General features: G+C 47.6%; 1 protein-coding gene across 1 annotated transcript in view; it reads left to right on the plus strand.

The window, feature by feature from the left end:
- The window catches only part of RAF1 (Raf-1 proto-oncogene, serine/threonine kinase), a 107304-nt gene that overhangs the window by 44407 nt on the left and 41472 nt on the right, over positions 1-21425 (plus strand). Inside the window, exons 2-6 of the mRNA XM_059715868.1 lie at positions 1286-1518; positions 11130-11242; positions 12902-13004; positions 16045-16202; positions 20129-20227. Of these exons, the coding sequence (XP_059571851.1) occupies positions 1312-1518; positions 11130-11242; positions 12902-13004; positions 16045-16202; positions 20129-20227 (680 nt within the window). The 5' untranslated portion in view covers positions 1286-1311. The remainder of the gene's footprint in view (positions 1-1285; positions 1519-11129; positions 11243-12901; positions 13005-16044; positions 16203-20128; positions 20228-21425) is intronic.

Genomic DNA, 21425 nt, shown 5'->3' on the forward strand with positions numbered 1-21425 from the left:
CCCCTCTGCGCCTGTAGGATCAGTCCCTTGAGGAACTCCCACTCTTCTTGGACTCCTAACTCACAGAAGTGATTACCCTTCAGTCTCACCCTAACTAATCTCCTCAGCTCATTGAAGTTGGCCTTCTGGAAGTCTAGCACTACTGCCCTACTAATGGTCTTTTTCACCTTATGCCAGATAGTGAATCCTGTCAACTGATGGTCACTATCCCCTAGGTTACCTTGTACCTGATTCTCTAATAATACAAATATATAGTAATGCTGATTCAACTTTAAAACCTGCTTCATGTGGGGACAGAGTTCAGGTTTTAGCTAATTTGTATACCCACAGGATCATAAAGACATTATAGTATAGTGCAGGCTTGTCCAACATGCGGCCTGCGAAGCCATTTTCTGTGGCCTGAGGTCCCTTGCTTGGGACAGGCAGGTGGAGAAGGGGAGGGGAGCTGCTCAACCCCGCAGGACTGGGCTTGCATGACCTCCCATGTCACGTGAGCTGAGTCCCGCTGCCACCCCAAGGGCTGCATGGCGTGCGGCTGCCTTGGCTGCGCCTGACAGGATGAGCTGAGGACAGCACCCGCTTTTGTCTCCGGCTTGGTCCCTTGCCCTCGGCGTCCCGCCTGCTCCCAGGACCCGCTGGGTTCGGCGGCCGTGGGGCGGGAACAGGATGCAGCGCCCAGCACAGGCAGTCGGCAGGGCAGCCCCAGGGGGCCACCCCAAAATTTGCCTTGATACTCCCTCCACCCCCGCATAGCCACACTTCCAGTGCTGCCCAGCCCCTGCAGCTGACTGATGGGTGGGCTCTGGGCCAGGGCCTCAGAGTGAGCCGCGTTGCAGCCTGAGCGCTAGCTTCCTAAGGAAGCACAGCGGCTGCGACAGGCCCAGGGCATTATTGGATTTGACTTTGTCCTGCGGCCCAGCAGGCCAGCCCTGTGTCTGCATGCGTGTCTAGTTTTGTGCGCACGTGTAGTATATTAAGTTTTATTTATTGTCACCAGGTTTACAATTTTTAGAAAATCTGGTATTTACTAAAACTATTTATGATTATTAACGATATTAATATGTAGTGTGTTCTGTCATGTACCCCCTGCCCCAGTTCTGTTTCTCTGGCATTCCGGCACCTTACAAGCTAGACGTTGAGGTTTTTTCTGTACTCCGGCCAAAAACGTTGCCTACCCCTGGGTTAAACAATTAATCATTTAACATTCTCATCCCTGTTGTCCATACCCATTGTTTAAAAAACTGACACTGAAGATGTAACTTTTTTTTCCCGTGTTTTATTGCAGATTTTGTTACTGCTTAGACGGTATCAATGGAGCATATTCAGGGAGCTTGGAAGACCATCAGTAATGGTTTTGGATTCAAGGATTCTGTCTTTGATGGATCGAATTGTATTTCGCCCACTATTGTTCAGCAGTTTGGTTATCAGCGCCGAGCATCTGATGATGGCAAACTCTCAGACACCTCCAAGACTAGCAGTACTATTCGGGTTTTTTTGCCTAACAAGCAACGCACGGTGGTAAGTTTGACTTATGCTAAATAACACTGAAAAGTTTTTCCATGCCTAGATAAGTCACCCTGTGTTTAATGCTAAAGGCTGTAGTAATACTATTTTTAAAATAACAGAGCTTTTACTGTACTACTATCTGGCATCCATGGGGAATGGGGGGTGCTGGTTAATCAAATATGCCAGTTATCTGAGAGTTTATCTCTAGTAGGTTGGAGGCATCTTTGCCGGTGCACCAGGGCTTTCACTCCCTGGCATCAGTGTGCCGGGGGACTGAGGGGGGGCCCATGCAGGCTGCTTTGGCCTGGGCCGTGGTCCTCAAGGAGGAAGTGGGACTTGGCAAAACTGGAAGACCCATGATCGTAACAACAGATGCCGTCTATGACAGATGCCAGTTAATGGAGCATTCCGGATGGTAAAGTGTCAGATACTACAGCTTTTACTGTAATGTAGAATGTAGTAATACTATTTGAAAAATAAAAGGTTCTAACATGGGCCGTTTACAATCAAATACGTAAGGATAAAGACATTTCAGGAATAGGCTAACCTAACCTGCAATACGGGTATCTATTGGTGATGCGTAGACGATGCATGTGCATCTCCTGAGACTGACGGTGCACCCCCTGAAAGAAGCGCCCCTGACATTGCCTGCAGCACCTGTGGGAGGTTGCTGCTTGCCACCTTGCCTCCCCCTCTTGCCACTAACACTGCTGGTGGTGTCTGCGGGTGGTCACTGACTGCCAGTTAGCACTCGCCAGCTCCCCCCACTGCTGCTGCTGCTGCTGCTGCTGCTGCCGCCACCTGTGGGCAGTTGCCATGCCCCCCCGCCAGCCTCTGGGGGCACGCTTCATTCATGCAGGTATCCGTTCCTCTGTGAAATCTAGAATATAGTGTGATTTTAATATAGGTTTGATCTGTATTGATGTCTGCAATGTAATACACTGATAAGGGGCTAACCTGGAATTTCTCAGGGTCTTTCCTTGGAAGCTGTAAGAAAAAATATTGTCAAAACTTTTAACAAGGCTGCTTGAAATCCTAATTTGCAGCTTTCCTTCCTTCAGGGTAATGCTAATTACAATAGAAGTGTTGAATCCCTGGCCTAGGGGTCAGATCTAGCCACCAGTACTATTATCCACCTTGCAGGGCTTGCTGTGGGTCATGGGAAGCCCCACAAGTTGTGAACCTGCGCATTAGGTTGGGCACATTATGGGGTGCAGGGCCTGATTCCTGTGTGCCAGGGCCAGAAAGCACCATCCATTTGGTCTGGAGGGTCAAAGCCTTGAGCACTGCTAGTCTACAGTGCTACCAGTGAGTGGTCTTCTTATGTAGGTCAAGTAAAAAACAAATCCTGTTCAACAGGAAAAATAGTACATTTAAAGAAAATAAATAATTAAGTGGGTCAGAAGTTCCTTGCACATGCACTTGCTGATGTAGGCATGATGAAATATTCTGGTCTGACAGAGTTGCTTAACATGCCATGAACGAACTATGTGGCGATTTAGTAAACCTGTTGTTGCATACTGCACTTCTACGCCAGTCCTTACAAGTGAGTTGTAATATAGCTCAACCCCACCCACCCTCAACAGTCCTTCTAATGTATTAAGTTGCTTCAAATTTTCTCTGAGAATATTTTTTTGCTTCTACATTGCTAGGAGAATAGCAACCTAAATGTTGAGTTTTTAATCTGAGAACCACCAAATAGAACATACAGCCCCAAACCTGTTTTGGGTCTAAATGCTTGATTTACTTAAATATAGAACTGTCTTTTATTTATAATTAAGGAGTATCTAGTAATCTTTGGAGATTTTTTTTAAAGGGGAGGGGTGGAGGAAACCCCACACGCTATCCAAATGTGACTGTGGATTGTTGTTGCACTCATCAGACAATTTCTACACCTGATTAAGTCATCTCAAAACAAAAGAATAAAATGACACTTGCTAAATTTAGAATACTGCCTATAAAGTCTATATATCATTCAGTCTTCCTCTTACCTTCCCTTTGGGCCAAGCTCAAGAGGCATATTGAGCTTAAAGGTCAGAGAGACATAATTTCTGAGCCTCTGACTGCTCATGTAGTGTAGGGGCTGAACTGTCCAACAGTCATCTGCTATTTTTGACTTACGTGATTCACACATAAAGACGACATTTTTAATTCAGCCTTTCTACTCAAATACCACAATTTAAAAGTTCTTTTTGCTTATGGCCCAGGTTGATAGGTTTAAAGACTGTCTATATAAGTCCTGCGTCCTTTGAGGAGCAGAATATGCAGCCTTTTTGGGGAAGTGATGATTGTACTCTGCCACTGCAGTTTCTTTGTTTCTATTCAGTTTTCAGAAGATAGGGAGACACTTTAAAACATTTGTGTATGTTTCAATTGCTGAAAACTCCATATGGTCCATGGCATTTGCAACCTGTTGGGGAAGCAAAATTGAAAACGATACCCAGTAAATAGTATGGTGCTCAGTATAGGGTGTTGATGAGGAGGTTGGGGGAGTAGTCAAAAGAACATCTACTCTGGTTATTCTCACTTGGGGTACCCCAAGATCATTTTAAGGGCGTGGCACAATATTAACACTGTGGATTCCTATCTGAAGTCTCCAGGTTTATCTTGTGAATCACATGTAGGTGTTTGAACATCTAACAATGTCATAAACATTCCAATCTGTTATGAGTTCTTTGTAACAAAATAATGGCCCTATTTCTCCATAGTAAAAAAAGAGCAAAAGCTAAGAGCTGGCATTTTGAGGGGTTTCTTGAATTGAAAAAGGTTGAAAAGCACTGTTTTAGTCTGCCAGTTTTCACAGGAGCTGGGTGGTTCAAGGACATGCAGTCACTATTGAATCAGACTTACAACCAGCCTTTGTTTTGTTTTTTAAACTGATCCTGAGTAGTCATTTGGTAGGTTGATAATGGAGAATAAAGCATCCTGCTATTTATAATCTGCCTATATCAAAGGGGCTGTATTCTTTTATAATCTCAGTATATCAGAAAACACAGAAAGATCCCAAACCATTTTAAAAGCAAAATAAAATTATAAATGGAGATGAAAAAGGGAGGAGGCTTGTGACTGAGTGAGGGATGCTGGAAAGGGGGTTAAGTGTTAGAATAAATGATAGGATGAAGGTGGTGGGTGGTACCTCTGGGTGCATCTGAGCCTGTTTCTTCTGTCTCTGTGGAAATGGGATTTGAGGGTCTTTGAACCACTGTACCGACACCCCATGTGGTAACTGGGATGGGGGGAGAAGTTTTACCATGTGTGCAGTGGGTGTGATCTCCTCCAGCTTTCCTCATGCATATACTGCAGCTTCTGGGTATTTATCACTCCTATGATGTCTCTTTCATCCAGTATTTAGGAAACTCTTGCCCCTTTGTGCACATACCCACCAAGTACTGAGAGGTATGAAGATTTGGGAACAAACATGCTTGATGCACTTGACAAGCTTTTGTTTGTTGACATTGGGGCAGAGAGATGTGTATGAAGAATTTGAGCACAGCAATTGTTTCTGGCTCTGATGAAAGCAATGGGGCATTTTCATGTAGCTAGGAGTGTCATGGTGTGCTATTTCACACCTCCTTGAAAACCCTTTTCTCTTTAAAAGTCATCTCTTCCAAGTGCCCGAATACCCACAGGTTGATTGTTTACTTTGAAATTTGGTGTGCCTCATGAAGATAAATGTAATGTTGTTAATCCAAATTTGGGGGCATTTGAGCTAGGCAGGAACTTCTCTGTAGCACTACATTTTATAGTGCTACACGTCACATGTACATTGCACCATAATGCTATGGGAGGGTCTCTGTTGCCCAGCCTCCCACAGTGCTCTGTGTCATGTACCCCCCCCCCCCCCCCCACCCCAGCCCCGAGAAGGGGAGTATAGGGGAAAGTGCTGGTGGGGTATGAGTTGGGGGTCAGGAAGGCAGGCAGCTGTGTTTGCAGTCATTGAGCCCTGGGGATCTGTACATGCTTGTGCCCCTGTAGGGGTGGTGATAGGCTGTCATTGCGTAGACTTACTGACAGGTGCCTCTCCCATGAGCGGAGGAGGTAAAGAGTTGCAGGGCTGAGCAGCATAGTTATTGTTCTCTGGCTGGAAAGCATGCCCCTAAAAGCCTGTCTAGTACTCCAGCCTGTTCACAGCAGCAATTTAAAGTGCTGTGGCAACTGTTGCTCTGTCCAGGGCTCTTACCTGTGACTTCTTTTATCAACCTTGTTGGTAGAGTTAGCATGACCCTAATCTTCATTCTCTGTAACAAAGTACAGGATTAGTACAGTGGTACTTGGCAGCTGCACAATTTCCTTTCCCTAGGTGTAAGTTACATAATTAACTCCCACAAATAGAATTTTTTCCTGATTAAAATTAGAAATGCAGTGACCAAAAAGCATTGTTAATACAGTGTTAAGATTGCCTGATGGGGTGTTGTGTCTTATAAAGACATTAACCAAATGCATCTGCAGATCAGTGGCCAGATATGTCCATATCTTACAGTCTGACTCTGCCTTTAACTTGTATTGGATGAGAGCTTTGTAGACCTGTCCTAAAGTCAGACATGTGACCTGCCTTCCCAGAAGGAACTTCATATCTGCTAAATCTCATGACTTCTTTTCTCTTAAGCATGCAATACTATGTAACTCAGGGGTGCGCACTTATTTCAGTTGGAGGGCCACTTAAGTTTTGGTGAGGTGTCAAGGGCCACAAGGGTAGCCCCGCCCCTTGACAGGTACCCCACCCCCTGGTCACCATCTTATGACTGGAAGTCCCACCCTCTGGCCTTTGCCACTGGAAGTCTCTCCCCTTGCCCAGGAAGTATGCCTTTTAGGAGGTGGCAGTGAGGGGAGGGTTGCTTGTATATTGTGTGGAGGGTTGGGGGAGTGCATGGTTGATGTGAGTGTGGAGGGGTGCGGGATGTATGGCTAGGGTATATGGGACAGTGTTGGATGTGTGTGGGTATGGTAGAGTGATGAGGTGCTTGGGGGAGTGTGTGGGTATGGTGGGGGGTGCATGTGTAAGGTGTGGGTAGGTAGGGTGTGCACATGTGGGGCTTCCTCCCCGCCTGCTCTTTGACATGGCTGAGCCAAGCCCTTCTGTAGGGACGGGGAGGGGGATCAGTGTTGCCAGCTTGGTTCGCAGCAGACTGCAAAGGGCAGGACAGCAGCTTCTGCAGACAGGCAGCAAGAGAAGCCCCTAGGACAGGGGAGAGGGGCAGGGAGGTGAGCCTGGTGCTGCTGGCTCTCTTGGTCTGTCCCATACCTGCCCGGTGGGGCTGCAGCTGAGCCTACACTGGCTCCTGCTGCTGTGTCCATCCCATGTGCCTGCCTAGTGGGGCCACACCAAATGCATGCTGGCTTTTGCTGCTGCTCACACCCCACCTGCCTGTCCCATGCCTGCCTGGTGGGGCTTTGTCAGCAGCCTAGCTCCTTCATGCCCCCACTCCACCCACACACTCCCTTGCCCAGCCATGCATGAGCAGAACCGAAGTGAGCTGCAGGCAGAGCCCACCCCACTCCTGTCAGTGCTGCAGCTTCCCCCCTCACCTGCTGCCCAGAACACTGAGGCAGGGACAGGCGGAGGAGTTGCTGGAGGCTGAAGGAGCCCCCAGCAGTTCCCTGGGCAGCTGTGGTAGTGGCAGCAACAGCCCTGCCCTGAAGCTGTGTCTACTAGCTGGGGTTGGTGACCCTGGCAGGGGAGGCTGGGAACATAGCACATGCTGCCCCAGATGATCATGGGTGGGACTTGACCCCATGCGTAGCACAGCAGGGGCAGCCACTGGTGAGGCTGGATACAATCAATTGGTGAGTGCTTGCCCGCAGGCCGGATCCAGTCAGCTGGCAGGCTGGATCTGGCCTGCAGACCGTAGTTTGTCCACCCCAATCTAACTCCATACTTCCCACTTACGTCTTCATAGCTTCATAGTAGTTAGGGGTCAGAAGGGACCTGAATAGATCATCTAGTCTAACCCCCCCCCCGTCACTGGTTGGAGCACACGCTGGAATCACATGACCCCAGACAGGTGTTCATCCAACCTCTTTTTGAATTTACCCAAGGTAGGAGCGAGGACCACTGCCCTAGGAAGTTGGTTCCAGATCCTAGCTACCCTGACCGTGAAATAGTGCCTTCTAATCTCTAACCTGAACCTACTCTCTAGCAGCTTCTGGCCATTGTTCCTCGTCACCCCAGGTGCTGCTGGGGAGAATAGGGCTCTTCCTATTTGGTGCTGATCTCCCCGAACAAGTTGGTAGGCAGCCACCAAATCCCCCCTCAGCCTCCGCTTGCTGAGGCTGAACAGGTTCAAGTCCCTCAACCTCTCCTCATAGGGCCTGCCCTTTTGCCCTCCAACCAAGTGGGTGGCCCTCCTCTGAACCCTCTCAAGGCAGGCCACATCCTTCTTAAAGTACGATGCCCAGAACTGGACGCAGTACTCCAGTTGAGGCCGGACCAGTGTCACGTAGAGGAGGAGTATCACCTCTCTGGACCGGCTTGAGATGCATCTTTGGATGCAGGTGTGGTTGGCTTCGCTGGCTGGACAAGGTGTGGTTGGCTTCGCTGGCTGAGGTCTGGCATTGGCGGCTCATGCTCATCTTTGAGTCAGTAATGACTCCAAGATCCCTTTCCACCTCTGTGCTCACAAGCGGGGAGCTCCCCAGCTTGTTTGTATGCTGTGGATTCCTTCCCCCAAGTTGCAGCACCCTGCATTTATCTACATTGAACCCCATCCCATTACCATCTGCCCACTTCTGTAGTCTGTCCAATTCTAATTGCAGCCTCTCTTTCCCTTCAAACGTGCCTACCTCTCCCCACATCTTGGTGTCATTGGCGAACTTGGACAACATGTTTTCCACCCCCTCGTCCAAGTCGTTGATGAAGATGTTGAACAGTGTAGGACCCAGGACCGAGCCCTGGGGGACCCCACTGTTCACATCCCGCCAGGTCAAGTACGACCCGTCCACCACCACTCTTTGAGTATGCCCCATGAGCCAATTTTTGACCCATCCAACTGTGTAGGCATCACTGCCACAGTTGCTCGGTTTATTGATGAGAATGGGGTGAGAGACGGTGTCAAAGGCCTTCTTAAAGTCCAGAAAGACTACGTCCACGGTGACGCCATCATCCAGGGATTTAGTTACCTGGTCACAAAAGGCCATCAGGTTGGTCTGGCAGGACCTGCTTTTGATGAACCCATGTTGATTTCCCCTGGGCATGATCTCCCCTGCTGGCCCCTCACAGATGTGCTCCTTAATGATTTTTTCAAGGATTTTCCCCAAGACCGATGTGACCCTTATGGGCCTATAGTTTCCTGGGTCCTCCTTTCTCCTGTTCTTATAGATAGGGACCACATTAGCTAGTTTCCAATCTCTGGGCATCTGGCCCGTGGACCACGATCGCTGTCTTAAGCTACCTTATCTCACAATTCACTGCTGTAATTGCACAGGCAAGAATACCCTGCAGTTGGCTGCTGACACAATATACAGAAGACAGTTAAAGCAAAGGAAATAGATTTAAGGTTTGAGCTATTTCTTTTGAGGAGATAGGAGTCAAAGAAAGGGAGTCTGTTAGACTGCTTCAGTGAAACTGTAACAGGGTGGCCTCCTCATCAGGTCTTCGCCAGCTGTGCTGCTCCTGGGGTAACCAACTGCTTTGCTCACCTGCCACACCTTGATGGAAAAATGAGAGTTGTTACAAAGGCGGGAGGCTACCCATTACTCACCCTGCTGACAAGGGCCTAATACCTGCTCTGACCTGCCCTCCACGGGTCCCATGCCTTGCAGATGTTTCTCTGGTATTACTTCTTCGGCCTATGGCCAGAGCAAACTGGGCACACAGTTATAGCTCTTTCCACAGCCCCGGAGGGCCACTCGCACGCTACCCCTCTCTCACCAGGGTCCTGCTCGCTCCACTGGCTCTCATCCAGCCTCTTTCATACTGCCCTCTCTCAGGGGCCACACTCATGCCGCCCGGCCTCACCTGGCTTCAGGCTTAGCTCTCCTTGCCTCGGTCAGCCCTGGCGCAGTCTTTTGGATATCTCCCGCTAGCCTAACCTGATCATTGACTGAGCGATTGTATGACTGTAGGCCTATTTTGCTCCTTGCCCCTCGCTGGGCCACTATACCCCCACTGGGCCTCCTCACTCACCCTCACACAGGGTCCCTCCTCCAGCCTGAGCTCTGCCTCAGGGCTCCTGAACTGAGCCCTGGGCTCCCCCTGCTCGCTAGAATGCCACCAGGAATGTGGGGCTGGGGTTATTAAGGTGCCGCGACCTGCCTTTCACCTGGGAGGTAACTGGCCTGGCATTTCCTGGCAGCTCCCATTCCACTAGGAGCCCCACCAGACCATCCTTCCCTAACGGGTGCAGTTTTACATCTTACCCAGGACAAGGAGTCACCTCCTCCCCATAGCCCCTGCCAATGGCAACACGTAGGGGGTGCACACGGGTGCACATGCACCCCCTGAGAGCGCCAGTGCACACCCTGACAAGCTGTGCTTGCCGCTTAGGCAGTGGGCGGGGGGGCAGGCAGGGGTGCCGGTGCCCACCCTGTGAGTGCCAGCTGGGGAGTGGGAGTGGGATCGGCTGCGAGGGGACCCTCCCTGGTCAGCGCGATTGGCCATGGGTGGGGGGTATGTGCCCTCCCGCCCCAGGTGAGGAGGCACCGGTTGTCTCCTTCCTTCCTGCAGCAAACTGCAGCCCAGTTTATATCCCTGGGCCAGAATGGCTACCCTCATCAGGCACCTGTTTGCTGCTCTTAAAGTGGCAGGCACCAAAGGTGCCCTGCCACAGAAACCACTTATTGTTCAGCCTAGGGGCGGGCAATTATTTTGGGTGGAGGGCTGCTTACTGAGTTTTGACAAGCCATCAAGGACTGCATGACAGGCAGCCAGGGGCAGATTAATATTAATTTTCTAATTTTTTATGGGCTCTGCAGGCCAGATGAAATGGCCTGGTGGGCCGCATCTGGCCCGCGGGTCTCATTTTGCCCACCCCTGGTTCAGCTGCATCTAACACACAGGGAACTCGGCTCAAGTTGCATGCAGATAATTCCTATTGGCCAGTTCCACCTTAGGGAAGGGGAAAGAATTTAATATCATAATAAGTATGTATCTTAACTCTTCTTGACTTTTCAGAAACGTGTGCATTTTTTCCCCTTTTCCTTCCCACAGCAAACTTAGAGAAGAACATGAGTTACCACTGGGCAGCCACAATTCTATTAATCTTTGGGTCACTGAATTAATAAAGTAATCCTTTATGGTAGTGGTATATGGTATGTGGTGTGTCTCTTTATGCAGAACATGAGGATCTGAATTTGTAGCCCTTTGATATTCTTCTCCGTTTTAAACTACAGGTGACCCTCACTATTCTTGGGGGGATACATTCTTATATCCCCTGCGAATGGCGAAATCCACAAATAAGGCACTGCGTTCATGAACGCAGTGCCCCCGGCGGCTGGGAGTGGGGGGGATGGGTGCGGTGGCTCTGGCAGGAGCCTGACGACAGCAAGCACATAGTATCCAAGGAGCTCCTGTAAGCATATAAAGCGTATTTAAAGTGTGGGTTCGGCATTCATGAATATTTGAAACGGCGAATGCCAAACCCGTGAATAGCGAGGGTTTCCTGTATAACATTTTCTTTAATTCACAGGTGAATGTGCGAAATGGAACGACTCTCCACGATTGTCTTATGAAGGCCCTCAAAGTAAGAGGCTTGCAGTCAGAATGCTGTGCAGTTTTTCGGCTTTTTAATGAACAAAAAGGGTAAGTCTCATGACTCGGAATATTTTAAATTTACCTAGGATCGTTTAAATCCTAAGCAGTAGGAGTGCACTGATAAAGATTTTTTTTGGGCCAGTTTTTTTTGGGCTGATTATTAACGAGTCATATCGGCCAATATGATCTGATTCCCGATATGCAAGCCTGGCAGCTTTGGAGAGCAGCATCTGGCTGGTAATTCTGTTTGGGGGGGGGGGAGGGGAATGGGGGGGCAGATTGAGGGCCCCACAGTGAGGGAGGGAGTGGGGCTGGGGCAGGGGCAGGCACTGCCCAGTTGGGGAAAAGTGGGTGTGGGAAGGAGCCACTCCGGGGGTGGGGAGGGCGTTAGGGTTGTCAGGTGCCTCATCCCCTGGTTGCCATCTTGGGACCTTTGCCACCAGGAGTCCCTCCCCTTGCCCCTGGAAGTACGCCTTTGGAGAACAGGGTTTGCCATCTTAGAATGGGGGGAAAAATAAATTATACTAAAAGTCGAACACCCATAATAATGTATTTTTAACTTAATTAAAAATATATATTTTTGTCCTGACTTGTCTGTTTGTGCTGTATATGTAGAAATGATTGCATAGTAGCTCAAAATGCAGTCTTACTCTTGTGTAGTGTGTGGGGTATCAGGGAGGTGTGAGTGGATATGGGGGGGTTTGTGTGTGTGTGTGTGTGTGTGTGTGTGTGTGTAATATTTGTGGGGTGTGATTGTGTGGGGGGGGAGGGTATGGCTGTGGGGTTTGCAGGAAGGGTTTGAGGGTATGTGGGGTGTGCATGGGAGACCCCTGCACGCAGCCCTCCTGAGCTGGTCAGCACCTGCCCCCACCCCGCAACAGCCCAGAGCTCAAGCACCCAGCGGCGCCTTCCCACTACCGTCAGCAGCGTGCAGCCCTAGTGAACCCCATACCTGCTCTGCACTGCCCATCCGTGGTGTGTCCTACCACCCTTGGGCATGTAGCGGTAGTGGCAGGGACCAGCGCATGCAGCTGTAACCCTGCACGCCCCGTGCTGGCTCCAGGCTCACCCGTCCTGCCCGCCACTTCTGCACCATGTGGCTCCCAGCTGCATGGCTGGACTGTAGGACTCGGCAAGAGCTGGCCTAGTAGTCCTGGGAACTGGGGCAATTGCCCATGGTTTTTCTGTGCCTCCCTGCTCCCCCCCTTCTTACCTGAATTTCCTGCTCTGGTGCAGAGAGGCATGAACAGCCCCATGGTCCCAGGTCAGAAGCTTCCGTTAGGCAGGGGCTTCCGGGTGGGCCTTGCAGGCATGCAGGATCCTTGCAGGATCCTGCCATGGCTTCCCCTGAGTCCTACTGTCCCTGACTCCTGTCATCTTTGACTGGTAGCCAGGGGCAGATAAATATTAATTTTCTAAATTTTTTATGGGCCCCACGGGCTAGATAGAATGGCTTGGCAGGCCGTATTTGGCCTGTGGGACGTATTTTGCCCTCCCCTGGTTTAGAAACAATAATCTAAACCACTTAAGTTGATCTGATATTGTGGCAAAATTGGTAGTTTGAACTCTGTAAAAATAACTGAAATATGACTTACTCTAAAAATTTAGTTGTATTTTGTTTTCCTGTTACGGGACATGTGCACTATTTATGTTTTTGAACATACCAGTTTTTTCTCAGTTCTCCTAAGTATGTGTTTTCCTTTTTAGTAAAAAAGCACGTTTGGATTGGAGTACAGATGCTGCCAGTTTGATTGGAGAGGAACTGCAAGTAGATTTCCTTGATCATGTTCCACTCACAACACACAACTTTGTAAGTGTATTTTTCTTTCTTATTTTTTTTTGTTTATGCTTTCAGTTGAAGCAGATGTTCCATCTTAGGTCATCAGTATAATCAGCTTTCTAAGCACAAGGAGAAGCTTTAGATCATGATGCTACAGTGCATCTGTCCCAATAAAATACAGTAATTAAGGCAGTAATTGTTAACAGGCTTTTGCCCCTACAAGTCAGTGTAGCTTATCAAGAACATGTAGCAATGCCCTACTTAATTTAGTTGCAATAATAAAAAAAAAAGATAGGCACTGTCAGATCTTAGGATGGGGTTCAACGTAGACAAATGCAGGGTGCTACACCTTGGGAGAAGGAATCCACAGCATACATACAGGCTGGGGAGTTCCCTTCTTGAAAGCACAGAGGCGGAAAGGGATCTCAGAGTCATTATTGACTCTAAGATGAATATGAGCCACCAATGCCGGACCGCAGCCAGCAAGGCCAGCCATACCTTGTCATGTATCCAAAGGTGCATCTCAAGCCAGTCCAGAGAGGTGATACTCCCCCTCTATGCGACTTTGGTCAGGCTGCAGTTGGAGTACTGTGTCCAGTCATGGGTGCCGCACTTCAAAAGGGATGTGGCCAGCCTGGAGCAGGTTCAGAGGAGGGCCACCCGCTTGGTGAGAGGGCAGCAGGACAGGCCCTATGAGGAGAGACTGAAGGACCTGAACCTGTTCAGCCTCAGATAGAGGAGGCTGAGGGGGGGACCTGGTGGCTGCCTACAAACTCGTTAGGGGCGATCAACAGCAAATAGGTAGAGCCCTTTTCTCCCCAGCACCACCTGGGGTGACAAGGAACAATGGCCATAAGCTGATGGAGAATAGGTTTAAGTTAGAGATGAGAAGGCAATTTTTTACAGTTAGGGTGGCCAAAATCTGGAACCAACTTCCCAGGGAAGTGGTCCTTGCCCCTACCTTGGGCAAATTCAAGAGGAGGTTGGATGATTACCTGTCTGGGATCTTGTGAACCCAGCATTCATTTCTGCCTGTGGTAGGGGGTCAGGCTAGATGATTTGTTCAGGTCCCTCCTGACCTTAGCTACTATGATCTTTAAGTAATGTTCTTTGCATACTTGTTGACAATATTCTTTAATACCAAAATAGAATAGAAGTTTTCATCCTAGTCTCCACACTGAGAAACTGAATAGATTCCTTTTAATGCTCTGTAAAACTATTTATGCATCTTGTGGATTTAGAGGAAAGATTTAATTTCTTTGGTCCATAATGACCAGCTAGGCAGTAGTCATTACTAGAAAAATATGCATATCTCTACAAAGTTTCAGTCCAAGCACTGATGACTGTCCATCTTCTGTGGATATATACATACAGATGGACCCAAATAATGAACTGACTTCTTAGAATGCAGTCTTATCAAGGGATAGTTCAAATACAGAATAGGACTTTCCGTTTTGATAAATTACTGATTAAGTTACGCACTAGGTTTAGTGCCTTGGCAGATTCTCTAATATAAGCCTATTCAGATTGTAATTTTTTTTTTTAGAATGCTCAGCATGTCCGTATTTCTGCAGATTTATGACATACCTTTACCAGGTTGTGTAGAAGATTATGTGCACAGTTTAACAGAGTTGTGTCCTTGGGAGATTAATCTAGTTTCCCTCTCAAAGCATGTTATAGGTTCCCTTTGCTCAGACAAGAGATGGGCTGGAGTTCATCATCTTTTTAGGAGGGAAGAGAAGCAGGGATTATACTTTTAAAATCTGTTGGATTTGGAAGTAATACATGTAGTTCTCAAGACATTTATTTCCCCTGCTAAGATGAAATCTAGTCCTGTTTTCTTACAGTATGGCCATGTATTACTACTACCTAAACTAGGGGTGTCAAACTTGCCTCGTGCCAGATCTGGAGTTGAGGGCCCTTTGTGGATCCAGCTGAGGGTATGTGGTGGCGGCAGCAGCAGCATGAAGCAGCTCCAGCTTGGAGCACCTGGAGGCAGTAGCAGCTCTGGCTCCTGCTGTGCATGTCTGTGACTTTTTTGCTTGGGGACTGAGCCATTTGGTGAAGGCATCTCTGGCTTCAGTAGGGAGCATGGGGCAGGAGTCCAGGTGGCCAGGGAGGTAGGCCCAGAGTGGTGACAGAGCAACTGGAGCTACATCAGTCCTTGCTCGCTTTCTTGCTGCTGATGGCCATGATCACCAGGGTCCAAGGGCCCTAGATTCTGTGGCAGGCTATTCCTTCCTGGCCATGCGGCCCCCTCCCCCCATTTCCCTCCAACATTTGGTTGCCTGCCAGTGGTCTGGATAGAACACCTCTGCAGGCTGGGTGCAGCCTGCAGGCCATATTTGACACCCCTGACAAAATGCATGGGGAACTTCAGTTTCTTGTTTGTCCAGCTGACTTTTTTGGTGGGAATGTTAGAGCAGAATGGGTTTCATTGTTTCATCCATTTAGTAGGGCTAAAGAATGTTTAGTAGACTGTTAAAGTTAGGAATTGTGTAAAAGCTGTAAGCCACATTTTTTTTTCTTGTTGGTGTTGACAACAGATGGTCTTGTTTATGACTACGCAGAATAAAATGCAAAATGTTTTTCTTGAGCCAGTGGGGATCTAGATTTGGAGTCTGCCTTTTGTAGCATGTTGTGAAGTCTTCTATTCCCTGCTTTCATTTTCCCTAACTCAGTCTTGTAAAACATAGGGCAAGTTGTTTAAAAATCAAAGCTTGTTTGAAGGAACTTGCTTTAAACATTACTAAATGACAGAATGACACTTCTTTAGGAACAGAATGGTGCTATGAATCTGATTAAGGTTCATTTAAATTTCAGGGCTGTGCAGCTAAGTAAAGATATCCTTAAATGTTTGTAAAGGTTTGACAGTAATGACAGGAAAAACATATAAGCTTTGTTATTTGTAGTATTAAGATCAATATGTAGCTTAGATCAGAATTACAGCTCTGGTGTTTTACTGAAGATTTTGCCATTGTTTGTCAAACCCCAAAAGTGTTCATCTGAGTCCTCAACAGAACTAGCACTGTAAATACTGATTAAAAGTAACTGTTAACTTTTTTCCTAGGCTCGGAAAACCTTTCTAAAACTTGCTTTCTGTGACATCTGCCAGAAGTTCTTGCTAAATGGATTCCGGTGTCAGACATGTGGCTACAAATTCCATGAGCATTGCAGCACGAAAGTTCCAACCATGTGTGTGGACTGGAGCAATATAAGGCAACTCCTGTAAGGACTTTTAATACTAGTAATGATTCTGTGTGACTGCAGAGCCTTGGCTCATCTCCATATTAACTCTACTATTAACTCATATCCTTAACTCTCCAAGTTAAGGATAACAAAAAATTGTTTTTTAGATATATAGGAAGTAAAAGGAAGGCCTAGGGTGGAATAGGACCCCTACTAGATGGGCATAATCAATTGGTGATGGACAGGGGGGGACAAGGCTGAACTCCTCAATGAAATCTTTGCCTCAGTGTTCCTAAGCGAGGGGCAAGACAAGGCTCTCACTGAGATTGTAGAGAGGCAGCAGCAAGATGCCAGACTACCAAGCGTAGACCCTGAGATGGTGCAGAGGCACTTGGAGGAACTGGATGCGTTCCAAGTTGGCAGGCCCGGATGAGCTCCATCCGAGGGTACTGAAGGCACTGTCTGATGTCATTGCCAGGTCCCAGAGGACTGGAAAAGGGCCAATGTGGTCCCCATTTTCAAGAAGGGGAGGAAGAGGACCCGGGCAACTATAGGCCAGTCAGTCTCACCTCCATCCTAGGCAAAGTCTTTGAAAAAATTATCAAGGCTCACATTTGCGAGAGCCCGGCAGGACAAATTATGCTGAGGGGAAACCAGCACGGGTTCGTAGCAGGTAGATCATGCCTGACTAATCTAGTCTCCTTCTTTGACCAGGTTACAAAACACATGGATGCAGGAGTAGGGGTTGATGTCATTTACTTAGACTTCAGGAAGGCCTTCGATATGGTATCCCACCCCATACTGGTGAACAAGTTAAGAGGCTGTGACTTAGATGACTACACAGTCTGGTGGGTGGCGAATTGGCTAAAGGGTCGTACCCAGAGAGTCGTAGTGGATAGGTTGGTATCAGCCTGGAAGGGTGTGGGCAGTGGGGTCCCACAGGGCTCGGTTCTTAGACCAATACTCTTCAATGTCTTCATCAGCGACTTGGACGAGGGAGTGAAGTGTACTCTGTCCAAGCTTGCAGATGACACAAAACTGTGGGGAGAAGTGGACACACCAGAAGGCAGGGAACAACTACAAGCAGACCTGGACAGGTTGGACATATGGGCAGAAAACAACAGAATGCAATTCAACAAGGAGAAATGCAAAGTGCTGCAGCTAGGGAGGAAAAATGTCCAGCATACCTACTGCCTAGGAAATGACCTGCTTGGAGGCACGGAAGTGGAAAGGGATCTTGGAGTCCTAGTGGACTCCAAGATGAACATGAGTCGTCAGTGTGACGAAGTCATCCAGGAAAGCTAATGGCACTTTATCGTGCATCAGCAGATGCATGACGAACAGAATCAAGGAGGTGATACTTCCCCTCTATTGGGTGCTTGTCAGACTGCAGTTGGAATACTGCGTGCAATTTTGGGTGCCGCACTTCAAGAGAGATGTGGATAATCTGGAGAGGGTCCAGAAAAGGGCCACTCATATGGTTAAGGACTTGCAGGCCAAGCCCTATGAGGAGAGACTAGGGCACCTGGACCTCTTCAGCCTCCGCAAGAGAAGGCTGAGAGGCAACCTTGTGGCTGCCTATAAGTTCATCATGGGGGCACAGAAGGGAATTGGTGAGGCTTTACTCACCAAGGCGCCCCTGGGGGTTACAAGAAATAATGGCCATAAGCTAGCAGAGAGCAGATTTAGACTGGACATTAGGAAAAACTTCTTCACAGTTCGAGTGGCCAAGGTCTGGAACGGGCTCCCAAGGGAGGTGGTGCTCTCCCCTACCCTGGGGGTCTTCAAGAGGAGGTTAGATAGGCATCTAGCTGGGGTCATCTAGACCCAGCACTCTTTCCTGCCTATGCAGGGGGTCGGACTCGATGATCTATTGAGGTCCCTTCCAACCCTAACATCTAACATCTATGAATATCTTTGTAGTTTGATGGATTGCCTGAGCAGTGAAATAATATAGTCTGTGAAAACGTATGTCTTGCCCTGGTGAAACTAGCGTGCAGTGTCTGTCCCAGGTTATTTTGTATTATCAGCAAAATAGACTTCTGGAGAATATTAGATTTTCATTGTAGACTGATATTCTGGGATACGTAAATGAAAACATTCATTTATTTCAATTCTGTATCCTACCCTTCCCAGCAAAGGCTCTGGGCAGCTTACAGTAATAGAAATAGAACAATTAACAAGGCAGATAGCATAAATAAAACACAATAACAAAATAAAGCTGAGATCTGACTAAATGATTTATTGGCCTAGCTTTGTTATGCTAAATATCAAGTCAAACAGAAAGGTCTTGCAATACTTCTGAAAAGATGTTCAGGCTTGAGCTCTGGCAGGCCTTGCGAGATCTAGAGTTTGAGGCTGTGGAATAATTTGCGTGTGTTTTTACAAAGCAGACTTGGCATACTGATGGTACTTGTAGGAAGTTGTTCCCAGCTGACCTTGGGGATATTGCAATGGGGCCTAAGATGGGTTCACCTCCTAGCTATAAAGTCATGTCGAGGTTCACTGAACATGGAAGGGTTCAGAAGTTCCTTTTATAAATAAACTATTTAAACAAAAGAAACACTCAGATTAGAGGTGCACTGATACATCGGTCTGATTTTGGATCGGCACTGATATAAAGAAAATTTTCTGTATTGGAAATCAGCCTGATGTGGCCAATTAATTTGTCCAATAAATGGCCATGCATGTGCACTGCATGTAGGCGGTGAGAAGTAGAGCCGGCAGCATGGAGTGCTGTGTGCAGCTGGTAAGTCTGGTGTGGAAGGGGAGGTGGGAGGGGGAAGGAGCATGGAAGGGGCCTTGGCCTCCGTGGTGAGGAAGGATGTGGGGTTGCGGCTGGGGCTAGGGTAGGGGCTGCCTAGCCAGGGCCAGGGCGGGATGGAGGCGTGGCTCATTGGGGAGTGCAGGAAGGGGGTGAGGGGATGGCTCCTGCTGCTGTGTATGGCTCATCTGGTGCTTGTCTGGCAGCTCCCGCCACTCGTCTGGGAGGGCTTGAGGGCTGGGAGGGCGTGTGCCCTGGATCTGTCCAGGGTGGGGTGGTTTGGGGCTGGGCTCTTCCCGGCCAGTCAGAACCAGGGGCACAAGCCCCCCCATGCCCTCCTGGACGAGCGGTGGAATCTTCCATCCCATGCCTGCCCCAGCCCCAGCTTGCAGCTGCAGCCCTCCCTGCACCAAGCAGATCCAGGGGGCACATGCTTCCCATCTCCCCCCAGTGACCTGCTTACAGCTCTGTCCTGCACCGCTCCCTGCCCTGACTGGTCAGAGCCTGCTCCAGCCCCATTCCCTTTCTCACCGCAGGGGCCTTTGATCTGCCACCCCCTTCCCCCCCCCTCCCCCCCCCGGTGAAAAGCTGCGTATCAGAAATTGGATTGGTATTGATTGATATGCCTCCTTAAAAATTGGCTATTGGTATTGGCCCCAAAAATCTGTCTTGGTGCACTCCTAACTCAGATTCAAAATACCATTAGTAATATGGGGCTTTGGAAAATTTTATTCAGGGTCAATAGTAGAAAAACAGCATCAGTGTAGCTAAATCTAGTTACTCATAGAAACCCTTATGCAGATATTCTGAAACCTATTTAATTTAAGTTAAATTTAAGGGTGGCATCTGTGGAAATAAACTTAATCATGTAGATATAAATTTTCTAATGTATATAGTTCTAAGAGTATGGAATAAATTATATAAGATTTGTTGCCAAGTTGGTTTAATAGAACTCCCCCAATAACTTTGTACTAACAGTGTTGAATATTTTGCTAGGAAAATGTAATGTCTAATGTGTTTTTAAAAAATTGTATCTAAAGTTTAATTTAGAAGTAGTACTTGATATCTTTTTACAGCTAATGATTTTAGAATTTTTAGTGAGGGAGTGCATGCTTGAAAAAAAAACACACTTTTTTTCAAGACAGAGTAATAAACAAGCTTGAAGTTGAAACAGAAAACAAATTATTTGTTTATATTTCAGGTTGTTCCCAAATTCAAATGTCAGTGACAGTGGTGTTCCTACATTACCTTCGTTGACAATGCGGCGGATGCGGGAGTCTGTTTCCCGATTACCTGTTAGGTAAGTAGGTATTTCCTATGACTTGTTTTGAGAAATAATACAGATTTAAGGGAAAAAACCTGGAATGATCAAGTAATAAATGGTGGTTAACAGTATGCAGTAAATATAACCATAGTTTTTAAAGCAGAAATATTAATACCTGTTTCAGTATAAGTGTAAGTAGCTAATCAAGTGCAAACTAGCCACCTTTTTTTAATTTTTCTTAACTTTTTAAGAGCAGTTTTGGGTTGGTATTTGAAACTGAACTCATAATCTTGCGGTTTTCATAGTTTCATAGTTGGTAGGGTCAGAAGGGACCTGAGCAGATCATCAAGTCCGACCCTCTGCCACGGCAGAAAAATGTTCTGGGGTCAAACGATCCCAGCAAGGTGTTTGTCTAACCTCCTCAAAAAGACCCCCAGGGTAGGAGCCAGCACCACTTTGCTTGGAAGTTGGTTCCAGGTCCTAGCCGCCCTGACTGAAGTAGCACCTCCTGATGTCTAGTCTGAATCTACCCTCTGCCAGCTTGTGACCGTTATTTCTAGTCACTCCTGGTAGTGCTCAGGGGAACACGGACTCCCCCAATGCCTGCTGGTCCCCTCTGACTAGTTTGTAAATGTCCACTAGATTCTCCCTCAGCCTTCTGTTGTGGAGGCTGAACAGGTTCAGGTCCCTTAGCCTCTCCTCGTAGGGCCTGCCCTGCTGCCCCCTGATCATGCAGGTGGCCCTCCTCTGGACCCTCTCCAAGTTGTCCACATCCCTCCTGAAGTGCGGTGCACAGAACTGGACACAGTACTCTAACTGCGGCCTGACCAGTGCTGCATAGAGGGGGAGGATCACCTCCTTCGACCTGCTCGAGATGTATCTGTGGATGCATGACATGTGTTTTAATTTGGTTTTTTTGGTGACTTCTGTGTTTTCCTGTTTGAGAAGAAAGGGGAAGGGAAATTAATAAAAAATAATATGGATTTGAGATTTCTTCAAATATTGTCCTATTTGACTTGCAGCCTGTTATGTAGTAAACATTTGAGGATGTATGATATTTGTTATTACAGGACTCTCATATGTTTTTAAAATAACACTATTTTGTCACTATTACTTGCTCTTACTGTGAAGCCTATGCTGAGGGATTCAAGGTTGGAATAAAGGAAGCAAAGTATAAAATTATTATTAAAAAAATGTTGTTGCTTCTGAAATAATAAATTCTGAAGCCTACAAT

The sequence above is a fragment of the Alligator mississippiensis genome, chromosome 12 (assembly GCF_030867095.1).
Source record: "Alligator mississippiensis isolate rAllMis1 chromosome 12, rAllMis1, whole genome shotgun sequence".
Lineage (NCBI taxonomy): Eukaryota > Metazoa > Chordata > Crocodylia > Alligatoridae > Alligator > Alligator mississippiensis.